General features: G+C 49.6%; 2 protein-coding genes across 2 annotated transcripts in view; one reads left to right on the top strand and one right to left on the bottom strand.

Annotated features, from left to right (window-relative positions):
• Positions 1–21,058, top strand: part of snd1 (staphylococcal nuclease and tudor domain containing 1) — an 88,874-nt gene that overhangs the window by 31,317 nt on the left and 36,499 nt on the right.
• Positions 11,209–14,318, bottom strand: LOC101064199 (leucine-rich repeat-containing protein 4-like). Its single transcript, XM_029851635.1, has 2 exons — positions 12,210–14,318; positions 11,209–11,399 (listed from the first exon to the last, which is right to left on the bottom strand). Exons 1-2 carry the CDS (start codon positions 14,103–14,105, stop codon positions 11,247–11,249), a joined length of 2,049 nt encoding a protein of 682 aa, XP_029707495.1. The 5' UTR covers positions 14,106–14,318; the 3' UTR covers positions 11,209–11,246.

Below are 21,058 nucleotides of genomic sequence, written 5' to 3'. Positions count from 1 at the left end.
CTTCATTCTAAAGGGTTTTTTTTTCATTCTGACTCTGTCCTGGGTTTTTCATTGTCATGGAAATGAAGCCTTGACTTGCATTTTCAGTGGAGCCTATAGCACGCTGTTTGTATACAGGGCTATATGTTAGCGAGTTTTGTAATGGAAGGAAAAAGTTAGCAGTTTTGGATGTTAGCCATAAAACAAGCCTGTGAAAAAATCCCTCTACATGTGAATAAAACAGAATTCCACTCACTTCCTTGGTCTATATGTGACTAAATAATCTAATAGTAGGTGTGATCGTACACACAGGCTAAATGTTTTCACAGGTTTTGGTTCTTGCCAGTCCTCGGCGGCGTCGGCATGTTTGTTGTGGGTTGGTATGAGACAGCAGACAGGCCGGAGCCATACAATGAGACTGCAGCGGGGGGGGGGGGGGGGGCTGTGCAGCCGACCCGGCCTGCTGTGACGGACGTTTCCCAGCGCTCGACGAAAGAGGCGCATTGATACCAAGAGCTGAGTATCGGAGCACGAGGGCTTTGTCGCGGAGTTGCTCGAACCCGTGCTTGGATGTCTAAAATAAACGGGGTTTTAGGCGTTGTCGCTCTTCTGAGAGGTGACAGGAAGTGCAGACGCTGAACTTTTTGGAGCGGGAGGAAATGACTGTGCCCTTCAGCGGCGCCGCTGAAACAGGTTATTAAGGTGTCACGCTCGGAATACGAATATGGATCCTATGATTTCATTAGCATAAGATTCTGCTGTTGATTTGTGTCTGAATAGCGAGTGATTGCGGCAGATCCGTGCGGAATCGCGGCGGTGCCGTTTTATTTGGGTTTGGCTGAGGTATTTATCTGCATTCACATCCCTCTGCGGCTCCCTCCGCTCGAGAGTCATTCACAGTTCTCTATAGTCTGTTGACATGTTGATGCAGCCGCAGTTCCATAGTTTGTGGGCGCAATTAGACCTCTTTTCATTTCCCGACGAGCCCGTTCACCCTTTGATTCTGGAATAGTCTCTTCTGCTGTCATCACGTTTCACCGCCTTGGTGTCCATTTGTCTCCCTCCTTTCCCTTCAGCCCGAGTACTGCACTTCAGCCCCATTTTGAACTGAAACAGCAGTGAAAACTTCAGCAAACACCCCTTTCATGCTGTCCTTTATTATTTTAATGTTTGTGTAAAAGTACAGTCTTGCCTCATTGTCTTCCTCTGAATGTTATTTATTTTAGTTCTCCCTGGTGGTTTTTAGGGCAAATTTAATCTTGACCTTTAAGAGGGGACCTCAAAGAATCCAAACTTTATTTCATACGAGGCACAAATGGGAATAAAACTCCAAAATAGCGTTAGCATTTTAGCATCGCTATGCTCTTTAAAGCGCAAACGTGGTAAAAGGTACTTACCTTCCACACTCTAGTTGCTGTTTCGGTGTCTTGAGGCGTGATTGGGCTCCGCTCGCCTCCGTGAGCACCTGCGCCTCGTCTCGCCTCGCAAACACGATCTTCTTTCAGACCCGCGGGAGGTTCTGCCGCGGCGTGCTGACGAGTCACCGCCAGCGTCTCCTCCTAATTCTTTTGGAGCCCTTTCATTAAATGTCACTGCTAATCTTTAATAACGCCGCTAAAATATCAGGAGAATCTGCAAATTTCTCTGGCGGCTCCGTGTGAATCGTAGCCTCAAACACCACACTGGCCATTAGACGAGACCTCGGAGTCGGGGCCGCTGGATCGCTCTATTTAGCATTCTGCAGAGCACCTCCTGCATGCAGTTCAGCCTTTTTGCCTCCTCGAGGCCACAGAAAAGCCTCCATTTGGAGCTCTCAGTGCTCTTGTGCACATTTCCTGACCGCATCTGATCCCCCTCCTCTGTTACTTAGTGTTTTTGACATCCGCAGATGTTTTTGCATCTGTTTTGCTCCCCTCGTACTCGACCGTGTGCCTCTGAGTGTTTGCGGTGAGGGAGATGGGTGTTGGTGATGAATAATTCATGGTGTGGTTTCCTGGGACGGCGAGACGGACGGCGGGCATGGGAACTGACCCTCGGGCTTCTACCCCCCCCTCCACGTGACATAATGTAGCTGACAGCCCCATACTCACATTACTGCTGCTGTATAGACACAGATAGAAGGTGTCCGTGGCCATTCATGACCCCGGCGCCAGTGGACGTTGTGTTAATACGCGAGGAAGAATCACGCCGGCGTTTGTAACTGTTGAACGGCGTGAAGCACCGATGCTAATAGAAAGGCGGGTCCACTTTAAATTGCAGTTTTCAATTGAAAGTTTGACCTTGAAGCTTATTTTCTGAACAGACCTGCTTCACTGAAGGTTTCCAGCATCTATTGCAGCGGTTTGTCCATCACTTCCTGCCGATTGTTGTTACAGGGTGGGTGTTTTGGGGGTTTTTTGGGGGGGGGGAGGGGTTTTGCATCGGTGCATAAAGAGGCGGCGCTCATCTCGGCGCGTCAGTGTCGCAGCCGGGTGCCTTTAAAATCATGAATTACGGCCCAAAGGTGAAGAGAGCGAGCCACATAAATGCGATCACACAATCGCGCTAACGGCAGAGATGGATGGCTCCGCATCCAGATGAAGCGGCGAGAGGAGAGGCGAAGCCCGCGCGCCGCTTTACGGCCGCCGCTCGTTTACGAGGGCGACCTTGTGCTCGGCGTGCACAAGCGCGTGCGAAGGAGCTGCAATTTTGCCCTCCGCCTTGCTAAACATACCCCGGGTAGTGTTGCAGACAAAGGCACACAGTGTGCTGGGGGACCAGCTGAATCCTCTCAGCCCTTCGCCTCTACATGAAGGGCACTGCAGCACTCTTGCTCATTAATGAGGGCAATCAGACGACGCTCTCCTGCACTTCCGCCGCCTCGCACTTTATCACTCACTGGATTCATCTTATTTGTCGTCCGTTTCCTCTTGAAACGATCCAGCTTTAAAGGCATTTGTCCTGGTTTGGGAATGTGACTTTTATTACGTTATTATAAGGATGATGGTGCGGTTAAATATTTAACCTGCTCTGTGATCACATTTGTATCAATCATGTTGTGTAAAGCAGCTCTTCCTCTTTGAGGCTTAATGTCTGAGGCTCTTCTCACTTGACTCCGTCCTCCGCCCGCCTGACTGTGACCCGCAAATCGATCTCGGCGTTCCATCTCGCAGACTATCTCAGATGTGAGGAGAAGGGGAAGACCTGGCGCTCTTCCCTCCTTTCTCTTTTTACCTTCCAGCCCCGCTCACATCTTAATCACAGGGTCGAAGTGGCACCCAAAACAAGAGCGTTTTTAAAGGAAAGACGATGTTTCTGGGGCTAAAGGCCCACCCCAAGCGGAGGAAACTCAAGAAATCTCACTATTGTGCCCATATATCAACAATAATGGATGGATCCTGAAGTCAATTACATGAATTATTTTCATTGCAGTGAACAAAATCTGCATGCGCTCTAATTATACGCACAATTGTGAAATCGCCGAGTTTAGAGGACCGGCAATATTGAACAGGGAGCAGAAAGAGACAAAGCTTCCATTGTGCGCCTTTTGTTTGCCTTATCTGTGCTCGTGCTCTGGTCCCACTCACATTAAAATTAAATAATCTATGCATTGAGTTTTGGTCCATTTGAAAATATGGCAGGCGCCCCATTAGCTGTCCAACGACTGTGTCAGTAGACGCTTACCCGTCTCATTATCCCACGAGTCCTCTTTGTTCTCCTGTTATTCACTCGCGTGTCTGATTAGGTTCAATCTGTTTTCTTTCTTCGGAGTGTGATTGCCAGAAACGACAAGTGCGAGAGGAGATAGTGACAAAGTCTGGACAAATACCGATTAAGTCCTGGATGTTAGCGGCTGGAAAACAGAGCAGCGGGTTAGCTTTATAATTCCTGCTCAAAATCCTCGATGAAAGACCTTTTTAACGCCGCCCGTCCTTCCCAAGTCAACACTTGTGTACTTCGTATGGAGTCGGGACCCAAATGTACCATATTTTGGCAGCTGGACCGGTTTCTCATCAGGTTTTTGCATGTGATTGTGGCACCCTGTTAGCGTCCGCCTGTCGTCCCCTGAGCAAACAAGACTGATGAAAGCTGAATATGCCCCCCGCTGAGTGGACGGCAGCTCGGCTGCGTTGGTCTGAGACACCCCAGCCCAAATGGTGGGTCTCTGGCGGCAGAAGACTCGCTGCCGGACGTTTGTTTCCTCCTCCTCTCGTGACCTGTCATGTGTCCTTGCTGCAGGGAGGCCACGCCCTCTCCGGCCTGCAGTCTTCTGCTGCCTTGTCCCCTTTCTCCCTCCTCCCTCGTTCCCCCTCCTGCATTTAAAATTCTGTCTCTGTGTTTATACCCGAGATCACAGCCCCTCAGATCTGAATAAATAAGTGCTGAGCACACTTGGAGGTTTTTACAGGTAATCTTCCCAGCATAATGCCCCCCACTTGGACCTTTATCCCCCCTCAGCGCCTGCTTCCATTTATTTTTTTAGCTTCTTCTTCATCCCATCCCCTAACAAGGGAGGGGCTATCTCAGTAGCTGTGTCAGCGATCGGCTTTTCCCTGGTTTCCAGAGGAGCATCCGGGAGGGGGGGGGGTATAAAGAGAAGGACGAGATTGGCAAAATCTTTTCAGGAATCCAACCAGGATTAGGCTCACTTGGTTTGGAATCCTGAATGTGTGTGGTACATGGTACATCTAACCCTGTTAGCTGCCTGGATCTTTCAGCTTTCTTAAATATTGCAGTTGCCAGTTAAATTTCTTGCAAGATCAGCTGCAGCTCTTTAATCTGGACTGTGTTATATCATTGTTTTATATGCACAACCTAACCCCCCCACTGTGGTCGAGCGAGAGGTCTTCCTGCTGGGGTGGCACGCTCTCTCTCCTCGGTGCTCAAGGGCAGCTGCAGTCGTCTCTGGCTCTGCTGTTGTGCTGCTGACATTTAGCATTAAATCCCCACACATCTGCAGTCAGACAGGGTTTTCCATTCATCTGCTGCTAGATTTCCCTTCCATATTGTCTGCCACCTCATAGGAACTTGCTTCACACTTTTAGCAGGATTAGCGCACATACACACACACACACACACACACACACACACACACACACAGTTATTATCTCCTGGAACAATACTAATAGATGTGTGTACTGCTGTGAGCAGTTTGTGCCTTTACTGCCAACAAAGTAGGAGGCTGCTCGCTTGCCAAGACTCCATCTCCTCTCCTCTCCTCTCCTTTCCTCTTTCTCTCCTCCTTCCTTCCTTCCTTCCTCTCCTCCTTCTCTTCCTTCTCTCTCCTCTCCTCTCCCCTGTCCTCCCCTCTCTCCTCCCCTTCCTCCCTCTCCTCTCCTCCTTCTCTCTTCTCTTCCGTCTCCTCTCCTCCTCCTCTTTCTCTCCTTTCCTCCTTCTCTCTTATCTTCCTTCTCTCCTCTCCTTGCCTCCTTGTCTCCTTCTCTCCTCTCCTTCCCTTCCTCCCTTCCCCTCTCCTCTCCTCTCCTCTCCTCTCCTCTCCTCTCCTCTCCTCTCCTCTCCTCTCCTCTCCTCTCCTCTCCCCTCCCCTGTCCTCTCCTCTCTCCTTCCCTTCCTCCCTCTCCTCTCCTCCTTCTCTCCTCCTTCTCTCTTCTCTTCCTTTTCTCCTCTCTCCTCCTTCTCTCCTCTCCTCTCCTCCCCGACTTCTCTTTTCTCTTCTTTCTCTCCCCTCTCCTCCTTCTCTCTTCTCTTCTGTCTCTCCTCTCTCCTCCTCCTCTTTTCTTCTCTCCTCCTCTTTTCTTCTCTCCTCCTCCTTTCTTCTCTTCTCTTCCTTCTCTCCTCTCCTCTCCTCTCTCCCCTCCTCTCCTTTGGTCTCCTCACACACCCTCAGCAGTGCTGGTCGACCCAACAGAGTATTTGATGGCCAAACCCAGGTCTGCTTTCACGTGTTCATCTTTGATATGTCTGCTTGTGGTTAATTAGCCATGGTGAAGGACTCCAGGGTGGTGGAGGGTGCTGGGTACCAGCACCACCACTGGCTGTCTTCATTCCGGTCCCTGCCATTGGGCAGGTGCTCTTATATGGGCCAGACTGAGGAAGTGGGGCTCAGCTTACACGTGCTTCCCCGATCAGCCTCTACTCCTGCATTGAATTATTATAATAAATATTCTCATTATTATGCATGCCATTATTGTTGGTACTCACGCAGAAATCTTTCAAATATTTTGTATTGGGGCACTTTTATTTCTCTGTGTGGATTCAGTTGTTTGTGTTTTTCGCCTGTGTGGAGGAGGCAACGATGGACGGGCACAGGGTTAACCTGCACTGACTCCTACACAGGCTTCGTCAAGCTGACACGTATAATTGCACATCTGTGTTTCCACCGTTTTTGTGACACAGAATTCTGTGTAAAGAAATAACAGATATGGGTTCCCAGCTGCACACTGGGCAGCAAAGCTACATTTTGGCGTAATCTGCTGCCAGGAACTAAATGGCCAAGGATGGGGTTCCAAAGAAAATGGATGCGCTCTTAGGTCAAGAATAATACGCATGACCTGTCAATCAAAATCGAATTTATTCAGTTAAGAGACGACTTCATCAATACTTGATAGCGGATCGTGATTGGGATGACGATACTCAAACCAGCTTTGTCATTCTCGCAGTTCCTCGGACCACAAATCCTCAACCCCCCCCCCCCCCCCCCCCCCTAAGTGCTGGTGTCCATCTGGATTTCTTTGGACTCAGAATTGAAGGCAAAAGGATTAAATTTTGCTGCCTTTCCTGCCTCTTAAATCTGCCTGGCGACCCCACCCTGGCTTCTCTTGAGCGTAGATTGCGTTTTCAGAAGCATCCGTTTATGCAAGTAATCAAAGCCTTTCTACGGTCAGCGCCTGGTCCCTGCTGCCTTCTAAAATCTACTTCATTTACACCCCCAGCTTACATTTGGAGTCTGACTTTGGATCTATATTTGACCCCTTAAGTGATTAAAGCACCACAAATGCGTCCATAACAGAAAGCAAACGCTAGGATCGAACTCAATGGCTTCAGTACCCACAATGCAACTTGTCCTTTGTTGTCTGGAGCGAGTAGAAGTTGCTATCGATCCGTCGTGACGTTTAAAGATCAGCGCTGCCAAACTGTACACATGCGCAGGTAAACACAGCACTTCGCTACAGTGGCTGAATAATCCCGACGCCGCGTCAGAACCGGGGCTTAACCCGCGGGCGGTCCGCGGAGCTTTGATCCCGGCGTTGCTTTCATGCGCCGCTCTCCCCACGGTGGCAGCGCTTCTCTCAGCAAGTCCTTGACATTAGTGCTCTGCTCATCATCACGGCTCAGATTCACCGTCCCCCCTTTTTTTGCTGCCCCTCTCCTCTCTCACCATTTCTCCATTTTGCCATCGCACTTGTTTGATCCAGACTTCACGTTTAGAATAGAAGTTGTTGCATGGGAACGTGAGTGCCATGGAAACAAGAACGGCTTGAAATCTCAAATCCTCTGACTTATTTCTCCCTCCACGAAGTGCTCATATTCATCCTGGATTGGTCGCAGGAGCGTGTTCATGCAGCTGTAGAAATATGTCAGCTTATCCTAAAGGTGTTGGGTACATTTAAACGCCATCTGCTCCATCCCAGCGTCCTTGGTGATCCTGGAGGTTATTTCTTTTATTTGTTTGCTTTACTGCAGGCTGTAACCCAGACAAAAGCAATGACATGGATGGGGGGGCTGCTTATTTATTCATTCAATAATTAAAATAATTGTTTTTTCTGTGATCGAACAGGCGGGTTTTTTTGTCCGCGTGTCCAGTTTGTGTGTTCGATACTCCCTCTTCACGACTGCCTAGGGCGTACTATACTTGATTTAGAACACACACACACACACACACACACACACACACACACACACACACACACACACACACACACACACACACACACACACACACACACCCGCAACATCCAGGCAGGATCATAAAAGTAAGGCTTCACTGTCACTTGCCCCGAAGAAAACACCAGGATGTTTTTCACCTATCAAAGGGGCAATAAACCCCGTCTCAGTGGGACGAGCACTCCCTAGTGATTCCTCCCCCCCATTTCTGTCGCTTGGTTAATACATCTGCCATTTCATCTTTCTTGTAGCGACTGTTTTAACAGTCCAAACGCGGTGTACATGCCTCCAATAAAATCCACACTGCCATCACTTTGACATCGCTAATGAAGATTCTTCCTCCTCTTCATGCCATAGCAACAAAGAACCAGACCCAGAAAGTCTGGGTATCTGCAGCTCGGCTTCTGCCTCCCTCCGTGTGACATTGGGAACAATTATTTGGCCCTGACTAACGTTGACTCATAAGGCAGCACGCTCCCAGGCCTGCTTAGAATAGCTCCCTGTCTGCTCCACTAGCACACTGGCTAGTGCTCCCAAACCCCTGACACGTGCACCGCCTTGGAAAATCCTTTGCTGGAGTTTAGAACGCCACCGGCTGCACTGTCATGTGTCAAAAAAATGAATTCATCAGTCAAAAGTTATTCAGTGGGAATCTGATAGAAATACTAAATAGATGATGCTAGATAGAAACTACTTTTTTGGGGGGGGAGTCTATGTCGACAAAAAACATGCACAGAGAGCGCAACATGTAACATACATCATAATATGGCAGTTCTTAATATAAAGACATGATGTTACACTACCACATCGGTGGTTGTCAGATCAGTGACTACCAGCTGCAACCTGAGTTGATAACAAATAAGGACAAAAAATACTTTAAATGAATAATTAAAATTGCATCTATTCATTAATTCAACGTTAATTTTTTGAAGTGGGTGGGAGCAGATATGCAGCTCGTCTTAATGGCTTTGACCTGCTCGGTGTCCTCCTGACGACACTGAAAACACGCACATGCTTGCATTGGGCCAGTTACCCTCCCCACAGTTCCATTTGCACTGACCTCTTGACTCCCCCCCCCCTCTGCCTTCATATTCACCAGCCTCGCTACCTAAAGTACCCCCAGCGGTCCAGTCCATTACTGGTATCATCACTTCTCAGCCCACACCACCACCACCAGCACTTCTTCGCGTCGTTGCCCATCCAGGCCGTTCCCAATCACGCAGGAGCCGTGATGGCCCGGCCATATATTCCTCCTTCCATCTGTAGCTGGCACTCTTGCATCACATTTGCTCAGCCTGCTCCCTTCGCGTCTCTCCTCGCTCTCCTCCTCCTCTGCACCTTCCGCCTCAAACGGCTTTCTTTCACCTCCTTTTCAGTTCGGCCTCTCTTCGCTTGTTTCATTTTGCTGTTATTTGGGCGCGTTTTGATGTCGCGCGCTCGCTCGCTCGCTCCCCGTTTTCTCTCGGCGAGCCCGCTCTGCCCCTAACTGTCCTCCCATCTCTCCCACTTCTCACTCTGCTTTAGCGTCCCAGATTTCTGTGTGGACCATTAGCCACATCACTCACTGCATGTCTCATTTTTAGGCTCTTCTCATAGAGCTGGTCTCAGTTTTGGCTTCTTTAATCAGTTATCCGGCAATCTATCTTTCCTTTCCTTGTCTCCCTTCTGTCATCTCATTTTCTGTGCCGACTTGTCCTGTATCCTTTCTCTTCCCTCTCTCCTCAGGGGCTGAGCTGCCAGTAGGTGCATCTTGCCCTGCTTCCTCTTTGAAATGGCCTAATGATTGCTAATGATGCAAACAGAAAAATACAGCAGAGGAAGGATGGAGGCAGTGTTTTCCATGGAGACGTGCCCTTCACTCGCTGGCTGGCTGATTGGCTGATTGATGACCCCGTAGCAGTGTTGATTAGCATGAAGGGGCCTGTTATAGCAGTGCAGAGTGATACCACCACACAAGCCAATACACACATAGACGAATGCCAAAAAAGAGCCGATACACTGTGTGTATCCCGAATTCCATTTTCACAGAAGAAAAACATCATTAGCACTCTAATGATTTTTCAGTTCTCCACCGTAAAGAATATAGAACCACCTGCTGACATTCTGTGGTAGCGAAGCAGGAAATATTAATGCTACATGCCACCGTCACCCCCACAGGACAAGACCTTGGTCAAACTCCTGCTCATTTCAGTCTTTTTTCCACCCCGTGCCGAAGTCCCGTCCTCAGGATCGATCAAATAATCTACCTCTCTCAATATGTATTTAGTCAGTTACACAAGCCATGACTCAAGTCTCTCATCCCAAAGCTGTAAGAACTCTCTCATAATACACATCTATGAACCCATCGCTCTCTCTTGCGCGCTGTTTTTCTTTATCACGCAGACAATGGCGAGGATATATGATGATTGAGAGGGCCGATATTGTCACTGATGAAAAATGCAGTGACCAAGACCCCGAACGCATCGGCCACCATAAAGGGGCCCCGCACTGACTGATGAAAGCACAACAGCTGGCAACACAGTGGAAGGTGAAATGAAGATCTACAACCTTTTGGCAAAGTGTGATAATAACGCAGCCGATCTCCTTAATTATGGGCTTTTGTTCTGCCACAACTCATAGCAACAGGCTGGTGCTCCACGGTGGTGTGATATAAAAACCGGAGAGTCTCCTCTTTGATCCCAAGTAGAAGGTTTTGGAACTGATAAAATGTGAATTAAAAGCACTCCCCCCCCCCCCGATGGTTGATTCTGCTGGAGCCGCCCAGCACTCACAGGGTTAATGTATAGCTGCTGCAGCATCTTACTGCAGTGTCTACAGCATTCGGCTGATCCTTACAGTACACGGCTGGAGAAAAAAACACCTCTCTAACATTTCCTTTTTCTTCCAAAAAATCCTTTTTATTGCATTTTTATAACATTTGGCACAGTACAAATTCTTGGTGCTTTTACAAGATAAACCTCTAAAGATCACTTCCGACCTTTTTTTCGGTTTTGTTAAAGAAAGTCTTCTCGGTATAAATATTTTTTTTTTCTCAACACTGCATTCTCTGAAGCATGGTGTAAAAATCACACAGAATGCCCCTTTTTAAAACAACACTACCCTCATTTGTCAAAGTCAAGACGGCATCTTAAACAACTCATTGTTTAAATAGAAGTTACAAGTTGGAAAATAGTTTTCATTTTCTCTTTAATATATGTTTCTCTATCACCAGTCCATGGTAGTTTTAATTTGTCCATATATATATTTATTTATATTTATAAGCATATACAACAAGAGATCATCAGTCTTTAGGTTTGCACTCTGTACAAAAAAAAGGTATTTCCTGTCCATTCATTGTGCATTCTATTGCATGATTTTAATGGAGAAATCATGGGGGGGGGGGCTCATGGGACAGGTCAACGGGAGCTTGGGACTTGGAGAAAGTGCCTTTTTGGGGGAGCTTCCTAAATCTGAGTCTCTTGAACTTTCTCCTTTCCGTGAGTTTTAATGACAAAGGGCTCGGCCATTGCTGTGATGGTGCTGGGCAAGGTTCGAGGCAAAGAGTTCCCAACGTTGTTTTCTGTCCATTTGGCCCCGTGGGGAGTCGGTTTGTAGGTGTTGTATTTGGGTTTCAGGGTGCTGTAGTCCACTTTATGGGAGCTGTAGTCCATTTTGTGTGGACTGTCAAGTTTAGGTCTCTGAGCGTGTGGACTGAAGTCACACTTGAAGGCGCTGTAATCCGCTTTGTGAGGGCTGAAGTCGGTCTTAAAGGCGCTGTAATCGGTTACCGTCTTATGGGGGGCGTAAGGATCCTTGGGTTTGTACGTGAAGTCGGCTTTAGATCTCTGGGCACTGTAGTCTGTTTTGGGTTTAGGCTGGGTACTGTAGTTGGGTTTAAATGGGCTGTAATCGGGTTTAGATCTTGGATGGGTGCCAAACTCCGGCTTGAATGGGCTGTATTCGTCTTTAGGTTTATGCTGCGTGTTGTAATCCGATTTCAGTGGGCTGTAGTCGTGTTTAGGTTTAGGCTGGGTGTTGTAGTCCCGCTTGAATGGGCTAAAGTCGGTTTTCTGCCTCGGATGAGTGCTGTAGTCTGGTTTAAAGGGGCTGAAGTCTGATTTGACTTTTGGGTGGGTGCCAAAGTCTGGTTTAAATGGGCTGTATTCTGCTTTAGGCTTGTGAGTGCTATAAGCTTGTCTAAAAGGACTGTAGTCGACCTTTGTTCTGTGAAGGCTAAAATCTGGTGTGGATTTATGAGTGCTGTAGTCCGGGAGGAATTTCTGGCCACTGAAGTCCATATTTGGCTTATATGTGGTGTACTCTGCCTTGGGCTTGTGAAGAGTAAAGTCAGCCTGGGGCTTGTACTCTGCCTTGGGTTTGTGGAAGCCATAGTCAGTCTTGTGGCTGATAAAATCCAATTTGTGTATGTTGTTATGGTCCCGGATCTCAGGCAACGTGAGCGCGGTCTCTTGAGATGCTGATGCAGGAGGCGGGAGATCTTCCTCATCCACCTGGATAATCTCCACAGTTCGGGCGGCTGCCACCGTGCTCCTCTGCTGGTGTCGCTTTCTCAATTTGTAGAAAGCAATAAGCATGACGGCAGCCAGTAACGTCACTGCCACAAAGCATCCTATTATTATCTTAGTGGTCTTCATCACTTCATCAAGACTGGGGCCCGACCTTCCTGGTTTGCTAGTGGCACCTTGGGGTCCTGGTGCCACCGATGGCTTGGCTGCACCCAGCGGACTGTCGGTGCTTTGCAGCAACACAGTTGGTGTGGAAATAAATACTGGCTGAAAGACCGAAGGGGAGGCTGTCGTGGTGGTCGTCCCTAGGCCTATCCCTCCTCCCCCAGCTACACCAGAACCTGGAGCAGCTGTGGTCGTGGTGGATTTGGCTTTGGGCATTTCGGTCGTCGGCCCCATCACCTCAACAGTTACTGTGGTAAAATAACTCAGGTTGGACGTATTAAGCTCAGCTGCGCTCACATTGAGGTAGGCTGAGGCATTGGAGTTCCCAGCTGCATTGGACACCATGCAAGTGTAGGTTCCCGTGTCTGCTGCCAGGACATTGGAGAAATTAAGGGTACCGTCATTGAGTACGGATATTCTCGGATGGCCAGAAGCGTGGGTCAAGATGGTCCCGTTGGGTAGAAGCCAGCGCACTGAAGACATCGGGGCCGTGCGACAACGAAGCTCCGCCACCCGTCCCGCAGAGATGTTCAGGTCCCTTGGTGCGTCTCCAATGTAAGGTGCCGAACACTGGACTGCAGCGCCCTCGCCTCTGTCCACGTCCACCAGCTGTCGACCCCTCATGCTGGCTGGCGAAACGCAGCGTCCGCAGCAAGTCGAATTCGTTGGGATGTACTCCCGTAGCCACTGTGCTAACCATACAGCTTCACAGCCACAGCTCCAAGGGTTGTGATGGAGATGGAGTTCCACCAGGTACTTTAGCGGGGAGAAGAGATCATGTGGCACCGCGCTCAGATTGTTATGGGCAAGGTTGAGTTCCACCAGTGAAGACAGGCCGTCAAATGCGTTGCGCTCAGTCACTGTTATTTGCGAGTTCATCATCCACAGCTTCTTCAAAGAGCGCAGGCCTTTGAAGAAGCCTGGCTTTATCTCTGGGAACTGATTTTCGGAAATCTCCAGCTCCTCCAGACCCTTGAGAGGACTCAGGTTAGGCAGGTCACCTTTTATGTTGCACATGCCCAAGTTGAGGTACTTAAGGTTTTCCAGGCCCTCAAAAGCTCCTTCGGAGATGTATTCCAGTTTCCGTAACTCTCCCAAGTCCAGTCGCATGAGGGACGGCACCCGGTTGAAGGCATAAGAGGGGATACTTTCAATGGGGTTGCTCCTCAGCCATAGTTCTCTTAATTTGGAAAGGTACTCAAAGGCCCCACTGGGCACCACTGTCAGCCGGTTGTCAAACAACTCCAACGTGTTGAGGCTGGTGAGTCCATTAAACGCGCCCACCTCAATCTGCCGTATGGCATTTCGCCCCAGCTGGAGCACCTCAAGGTGGTGCAGATGCCGGAAGGAGTCAGCCTGCACCGCCTCAATGGCGTTTTCCATCAGATTGAGGTGTCGCGTGTTGGCAGGGATGCCAGGGGGCACGCGGGTGAGTCCTCGTCTGGTGCACACCACCTTCCCCTGCTGATTACTACAGGAACACTGCGGTGGACAGCCCTGGGGTCCCTGAGACACCGCCGCCCCCGCCAAGGCCAAGGAGGCGCTGCTCCATGCTCGCGCCATCAAGAAGACTACACAAAGCAGGGCGGCTTTCCTGGCACGATGCACAGCTACCCGCCCCAGGAGACTCATGATGTGGCACGTTCATAATTCAGCATCATCTGGGGGGAAGGTTGGGGATGATTTGGGGTGGCGTTTTGGGGGCTTCGCGGACAGGAAAAGTAAGTGGATTAGCAGTTGTGTTGAGGGACCGTAAATTTAGGGAACTGTGGAGGACAATACAGAAACGTTGCTTCTAGTTGCTTAGATTACACACAAAACTGATCAATGCTGTTGTTTCCATGAGCTGTGCTCACAGGCAAGAAAAAAGCGAGGGATAGCGGAGAAGGCTGCCTCCTCTGAAACGGTTCAATAAATACATAACGGTGGTAAATTAAGCAATAAGTAACCATGTTACAAGACAGACAGGAGGATAAGGTGTTACAAATTGAAACACTAGACACCTACCTCAAGTTATTATTACAGGTCCTTGTACTGAGATATATAGCTTCCCTCCTTTTTGCAACCATAAAGCTGTTGTTCACATCAGATGCATGTAAATCCCAGGAGTGGCAAAGGGAGCCTTTCTCTCTTTATATTTGCTGTGTCAAAGCAGACAGATGCCAAAGAGGTTAACCAGAGTTATTTTGTAAATCCAAACATCCAAAGCGATAGGTTCAAAGGCCCTTGGTGAGTTTTTGTTCCCCCCTCCTCCTTTTCCTTGACGATTCGGGGAGGAAAAAAAAAAGATTGCAGATAGGAATCCAATCAGGCTCCCAACGCAGCAGTGCTCCCTCGCTCACTTCTTGATGTCGGCTCCTCTTCTTTGGCTTGTCCTTGGAATCCGACAGTTGATCGCCCAGCCGGACGCCGTACCCCCATCTCCAAAGCACGGGTAAAAAGACGTGCACAGTTTTCTGCACACCGTGAACCCGGACCCCACAAAAAAAAGGGAAACGGTTGATGGGGAGCGATCAGAGTGGAAAAGCTTGAATAAAAATTTCACAGTCCTTTTGCAGTGTTCTCTGCCTTTTGTGTTCGCAGCCTAGAAGAGGAGGTTGACAAACCCCCCGGGGGGGAAAAAAAGCCTCCCCAGTATTCCTCTGTTCACTTTTTAGTGGTCACTCATTTGATTGGTTGGTCAGTCTGACAGCGCTTGTCCCTCTCTCACTGTCAAACGCATTCTCTCCCTTGTCATTGTGGCGTCGCCTCCACTTGATTTCTCTTTTCCTCTCGAAACACTTGGTCGAGGGGGGTTGAGGCTAGGTGGCGGACGCTACCTTCATTAGCGGCTCCCTCTTAAGTATCCGCACGCTCCGACATCGGCAGCCGCGGCGGCGACAGCGGCGATTGGAAATGCACACACACCATCCCCGCGCAGCACACGGCACCAGCAGCAAGCGCACGCAGCAGCAGCTGCAGCCCGCCTCCCTCGCACTTCCCAATAATCCGTCAATTTCTTTAGAGGAGGAATGGGGTGGGGGATGGAAGGGGGTGCTGAGAGAAGTGAGGGTATTGTAGCTAGGTTGATCAAGCTGCTTTAGAAAAAGGAGGGGGTGACGCGCAATTTCTTCTTCCTCTCTCCGGCTTGTTTCTTTTCTCCTCTTGTTTTCCCGTTTCTTTTCCCGTCCCCCCCACCTCTGGGTTTGACGGTCAGCACCCCCTCGGTGATGCAGCGTCCGGCAGAAGAGAGTGGCAAGACGAGGAAAGAGAGCGCTGTCCGAGCGCGCAGCTTACAGGCATGACGTTAACAGTAGCGTTGATGTGGAAAGGATCCGTTGTAGCGGCAAAGAGAGAGAGTGCACGCTGGCTTGCATTACTCTCTCACTTTCACTCCCCCCCCCCACGCTCTCTCTCTCCTGCACTCTCTGCAGTGTCCTAAGGTAGTTGGGTGAGCGCAAAGCACTCAGACCTTTTTAAAGATCTACCTCACCAACCAGTTTGCTCCTGCTTACTCTTTTTAATGCTCACAATGCCCTCTTGTTCTGTGGTTTTCTGGGTCTTTGTGTGGCTCAGGGGAACAGACGGGCAGTCGTGGCAACAGCCAGAGATGGACAGCGGCATCCTCGCAGTTTAACTCCATCATCTCCAAACACAATCCAGACGATCTGTGCAGACCGTGGTGGCAGTGACACGTGCAATCCCCCTCTTCTTCTTCTTCTTCTTCTTTTTGTAGGATGTTCTCTCCTGTTGTGTGCCCCCCCCCCCCAGCAGACTCTGCCTTACAAATTCTGCCTCTCAGTAGACCAGAAAGAAAATTGTCTCCTGGTAACTTCTGCTGCAAACGGCGCTGTTGGTCTGATGCAGTGTGATCTGTGCATTGTACCGAGCTCAAGCAATAATTTCTTCTGTCTGTCCATTTTTCAGTCGACATCCCTGGCTGTCATGTCCCCCCCCCCCCACCCCCCTCCCTCGCAGGTAGTTAGAGCGCTCTAAACAGGCAGGCCTTAACCCTCAATTTCAGCACAAACTGTCGCTTCAGGAAGCACGCAGGCATAAAGGTCAGGCTTGGGAAGGCAAACAAGGCATGTTTTACCTGTCACAGGTGAGGAGGCGAAGCAAACAACCCCTCTCTGTCCCATCGCTTCTTTATCTCCGCTGATTTCGACCAGCCTCGCGTCTATTAAATTAGGCAGCAGCGTGGGTAATTGATGGTCGGTGATGCTGGCTGTGACATTGCTGCTAGGTGTGTGTTTTCTGTCTGAGCTCGCGGGAGGAGAGGAAAGCAGAGCGGCTGGAAAAGGTCACGCCGCTTGTAGCACTGTACGTCATTCCCAGCGGTAAAGGAGCGGAGCCTATATTATCCATATCCACACGCAGACCTTCTCCTTGACTTCAGTGCGGCTGAATATGAACGAGCTTCAGCGACGCCCGTTTAACAATCAGGTGGCGGCTACGTTGGCATAGGGGGATTTTCCTTGTCAGGTAAGAGGCTAGTTCCTGCATTCCCTATGGGAATTCCCCATCATGACAGCCATGTGGAGTGTGATGTCTCCGGCGCGCTGCTCTGCTGCGTCTCTCTCACCGTGTTCTCCAAACAAATGACAACAAGAGACAGATTTGTACAAAGAGGCGACCGTGCAGAGCAACAAATGCCGCTCGGGCAAACTTGCTGTCAATAAAGGCGACTGGGAAAGGGACTGTGGTGCGATGTCCTTCCTGGCTCTCCCTCTACGTCAGATGGCGACTGCACCGCCAGGTTTGTTGTGCCACCGTTTGATGGCCAACTGACCCAGAATCAGCTCAGGTTGCCGCTTTGACCTGAAACACTCAGCGCTGCCGGGAACTTTGGCAAGTTGGTCAGTCGAATTTGTGGTCGCTCCACATTCTGGACATTTGAGAAGGAGTTTTTAAAAACAGATATTTGAAGTGCTCAACCTTTTTTTGGGGGGGGGGTTGTCACTCATTTCTGGGTCAGATTTCATGGTTAAGTTGGCAAACCTGGTGAAACTGTCAACATGGCTTTAAGGTTGAGCTACGCCAGTGCATGCGTCCGCCATGTTGACAAATGGAGTATTGTCAGGCTTTATCTCCAGGACTGGCCAACCCATGACAGCTTGACGAGCTGTCAGATCCGTGGGACCTTCATGCGGTCATGCCAGCCCCATGCCCCCCCCGCCTGCTTTGCGACCCCTGCCTTCCCTCCACCTAAAGCCTTGCGCGGCTCCTCCCCGCAGCAGGCCAGGAGGTCACTGGGTGTAGTTTGGGGGTACCACATGACCTACTTTGGTGTGACTTGTCAGCCAGCATGTTTAGTGGGTGCATTGAAACGCTGTGGAACCCATCCCCCGAGGTGAATACGGGCGAATCTGGGCTGCAGCCAGTCACATTTAGGTCAGCAGCCTGTGTCTATTTGCATGTGTGTGCCTGTCAGTGGTTCTATTCGGGTGAATGGCCTGCAGTACGTTAGAGCGCCAGTGACATCTGGAATTGGAAATGTACAGAGAATTGATAGATCTAATGATAATGTCAGCGCCTCCGTCAGTGAGACTATGGAGGATTTACAGAATAATCCCTTTGGCAATTTTGTGTCCCCCCCCCCCTCGTTTTCATAAGAAGAGACATTATTCGTGTGTTGGCTTTGCCTATAATGACATCATCGCGTGTTCTAATGAGGCTGTAATTGGCCGGCTCATTTCCTACATCGCTGCAATGTTATTGGGGTCACATTGGACCCAGCGCACGCGTAAACACACAGAATAACCTAAATGACTGCGACCTTCAGGTAAAGACACTTCCTGGTCAATTTCCATTGCAGTTTGGCAGAATTAATGTGGCGGGAGATCATATCTCTCACACGCAAGCTGCTGCTGGACCCCTGCTGAGGGCTTTAGCTGCTTGCTTGGGTTTTAAGGATTTTTCCACTTTTTATTTCCTAGTTTGCTTTCAGTCTCCTCGCCTTCTGTTAATCTCTCCACACCTTTCTGTTCTCTTTTTAGATTGCCGCCCCCCCTCTTCCTCCTCATGTCCTCCTCTCTTCCCCTCATTTCTTACTTTCTCTCCAAATCTCCACTAAATTGCTTTGAGCGGGAGTTCTCCTGCTCTCAACTCTCCAGTTAATTGTGTTTGCTCATTCAGCATGTTTTTTGTGTCCCCGACAGGGTGCACATTGTTAGACGAGGACAATGGGTCATGGCGACAGTTTTTTTCCCCGTTTTTTCGCTTGTCTTCCTTATTTCCGTTATACTGACATGACCAAACATGTACGTTTTATTATTGCACTGGCAGAATAGAATGGCGATAAACAAAGTGGGTGAACACCATAACTGTGGGAGTCGTCACACCCCCCCCCCCCCCCCCCCCCCCCCCCATCTCATCAGTTCAGTTTGTTGCTGTGACCTTCAAATGCCCTTTCCTCCCTGAAAATCCCAACAAAAAAAAATTACCTCCTTTACCGCATTATTGCTCCGAAACAGTTGATCCTGTAATTTCCATCTGGCCTCATGTAGCTGAGGATTAGCCTGTCTGAAACCTGGTGTGCAGACATGGAGACAGCGGAAAAATATATCAGTTCTTCATCTTTCCAAATCCACCTGGTCACGGCGAGATTAGCGGCATCGTCACCCCCAGTCATCAGACTTCCAGGTCCATCTGTCTGCTCTCTCAAACATGCTTTTGCATTTAATTCATCCATATTGTTGATCAACCCCCCCCCCCATGTAATATCTGCTGCCTGACACTTTTTCATCGCCCCCACATTGGCGATTCAGGACTCAAACTAAGTGTGTCTAATGTATGAGCACAGTCAGCAGCGTACCTGCATCCAGCACCAATAACGCGCTTCAGCAGCTGTCTAACCAAGCACGTAGGAGACACCCTGGAAGGGGGGGGGGGGGGGGGGCAGTGGAAAAGGGGACACAAACAGTTATGACAAAGACTCAGCTGAGGACATGACGTGGGGTCGGATTTAACTATTTACCCGTCCTCCCGTGACCCCTTCTCAATGTGTTTTCCACAGCAGCACGATCGGGGATATCCCCCCCGAGGACGCTGCGACTGGGGGGGCAGCGGGGCGTCTGCTGTGAAGGGAATGAGGTGGGGAGCAGCAGGCAGCACTTTCTAAATTGAAGTCAATAACACAGCGGGCCCTTCTATCAGAGTTTATCCTCCCACACAGACCGCTTACAATCACTGAGGAGAGCTAAGGGGAGGATGGAGTTCTCCATAGTACCTCTACACGACGTGCAGAGGTACTATGGAGAGGTACTGCGTAGGCTGACGCACGTGTGTGTGTGTGTGTGTGTGTGGGGGGGGTGCGCCTGGTGTTATGGCCTCACCTTTATTTAATGAGATGCAACTCTGTCTCCAGTATTGAAGCTGCCTTTAAGCCGCTCTTCTGCATCGCCGGCACCGTTTTGTGGCGGTAAACGCCGCGGCGGCCCCCCCCTCCAGAGAGGTTGCGTACTCATCTCCCACCAAACTGCACCCAAGTACACACCGCGCTCGTACCTGACGCGCGGTTGCATGTTCGGTAACCTCGCTGGGAAGCGATGACAGGCGTTTCATGCTTCCCGGCACAAAAGGAGGCCACTTTTAGGCGGGAGGCTGCACATTTTTGCTTACTTCTGCTGAGCAGAATGCTCAAAAGATCCAATCATGCAGTTTTGATAAATACCCTGCCGCCAGTGTGCTGACACACTTGTGTTCTCGCTCTGCCGGGCGGATGCAGCTCAGAAGGAAACGCTCTCAATGTTCCGACGGAGGGTTTCTAGCTTCTAAAACCATAATTGACTTGAAACGTCTGTTCTCATTAATGCCGCTAATGCTAATATGAAACCAGCAGACTGAAGTGCGAGAGCTTGCCTCCCAGTTCCTCTGCTGGTTCTCCCACCCAGTGGTTCCAGTCTAGGCCACTTCCATCCTAGTTGCACTGATTGGTGTGTGCCCCCCCCCTCCACTCCCAGCCCCATAATAACCCCCCACCCACACACGGTACAGCCTTGACACATGGATGAACAGTGGTAATTTCCCCAGGCAGAAATTGATTCCACTTTCATTTTCCTGCCACTCATTGTTGACATCCTGCGGAAAATGATCATTTGGTCTTTGGCTGTCTCGCCGGTTTTAAATAGCTGACGGGTTGATTTAAAAAAAAAAAAAAAAAAAAAGACGCAGTGAATTTTACCGCACTTCATTTCTTTAGACGCCTGGTTTGATTTTAGGTGACGCCAGAGCAGAAATATGCTTAAAAGGACCGATCTCCTCCTCTATTAAACATTTGTGCATCTTAAGCCTTGGAATGGCTGAAAGTTCCCGAGCATCCTCATCTTTAAGGCGCTTCAGCGGAGGGAAGAAACTTTTTTTAAATAGTTTGACCTGCATCTTCCGCCTCCTCCTCTCCCGATTGAGTATGCAGAGCATTGCTGGGCTGATTAGCAGCATCTGCATTTCCATGCCCCCCCCCCCGTCAGGAATGTGAGGACAGAAGAGAAAACAAAATTAACTTGCACCTTCAACTTTTTCCCCCATCCCACCCTCTCAGCCCCATTTCTCTCCCCTGTCTCCTCATTATGGAGGCGTTTGGAGGCCTAGTCTTGTTTTTGACA

This window comes from Takifugu rubripes, chromosome 18 (genome assembly GCF_901000725.2).
Source record: "Takifugu rubripes chromosome 18, fTakRub1.2, whole genome shotgun sequence".
Lineage (NCBI taxonomy): Eukaryota > Metazoa > Chordata > Actinopteri > Tetraodontiformes > Tetraodontidae > Takifugu > Takifugu rubripes.
The sequence above is the reverse complement of the archived record's forward strand: the minus strand, read 5'-3'. Positions and strand labels throughout refer to the sequence as shown.

Coding starts and splice junctions, on each gene's coding strand:
- LOC101064199 (XM_029851635.1), bottom strand. CDS start 14,105: ATGAGTCTCCTGGGGCGGGTAGCTGTGCATCGTGCCAGGAAAGCCGCC. Junction 11,400..12,209: donor AGATCCGGGACCATAACAAC/ATACACAAATTG, acceptor CCCAAATACAAC/ACCTACAAACCGACTCCCCA.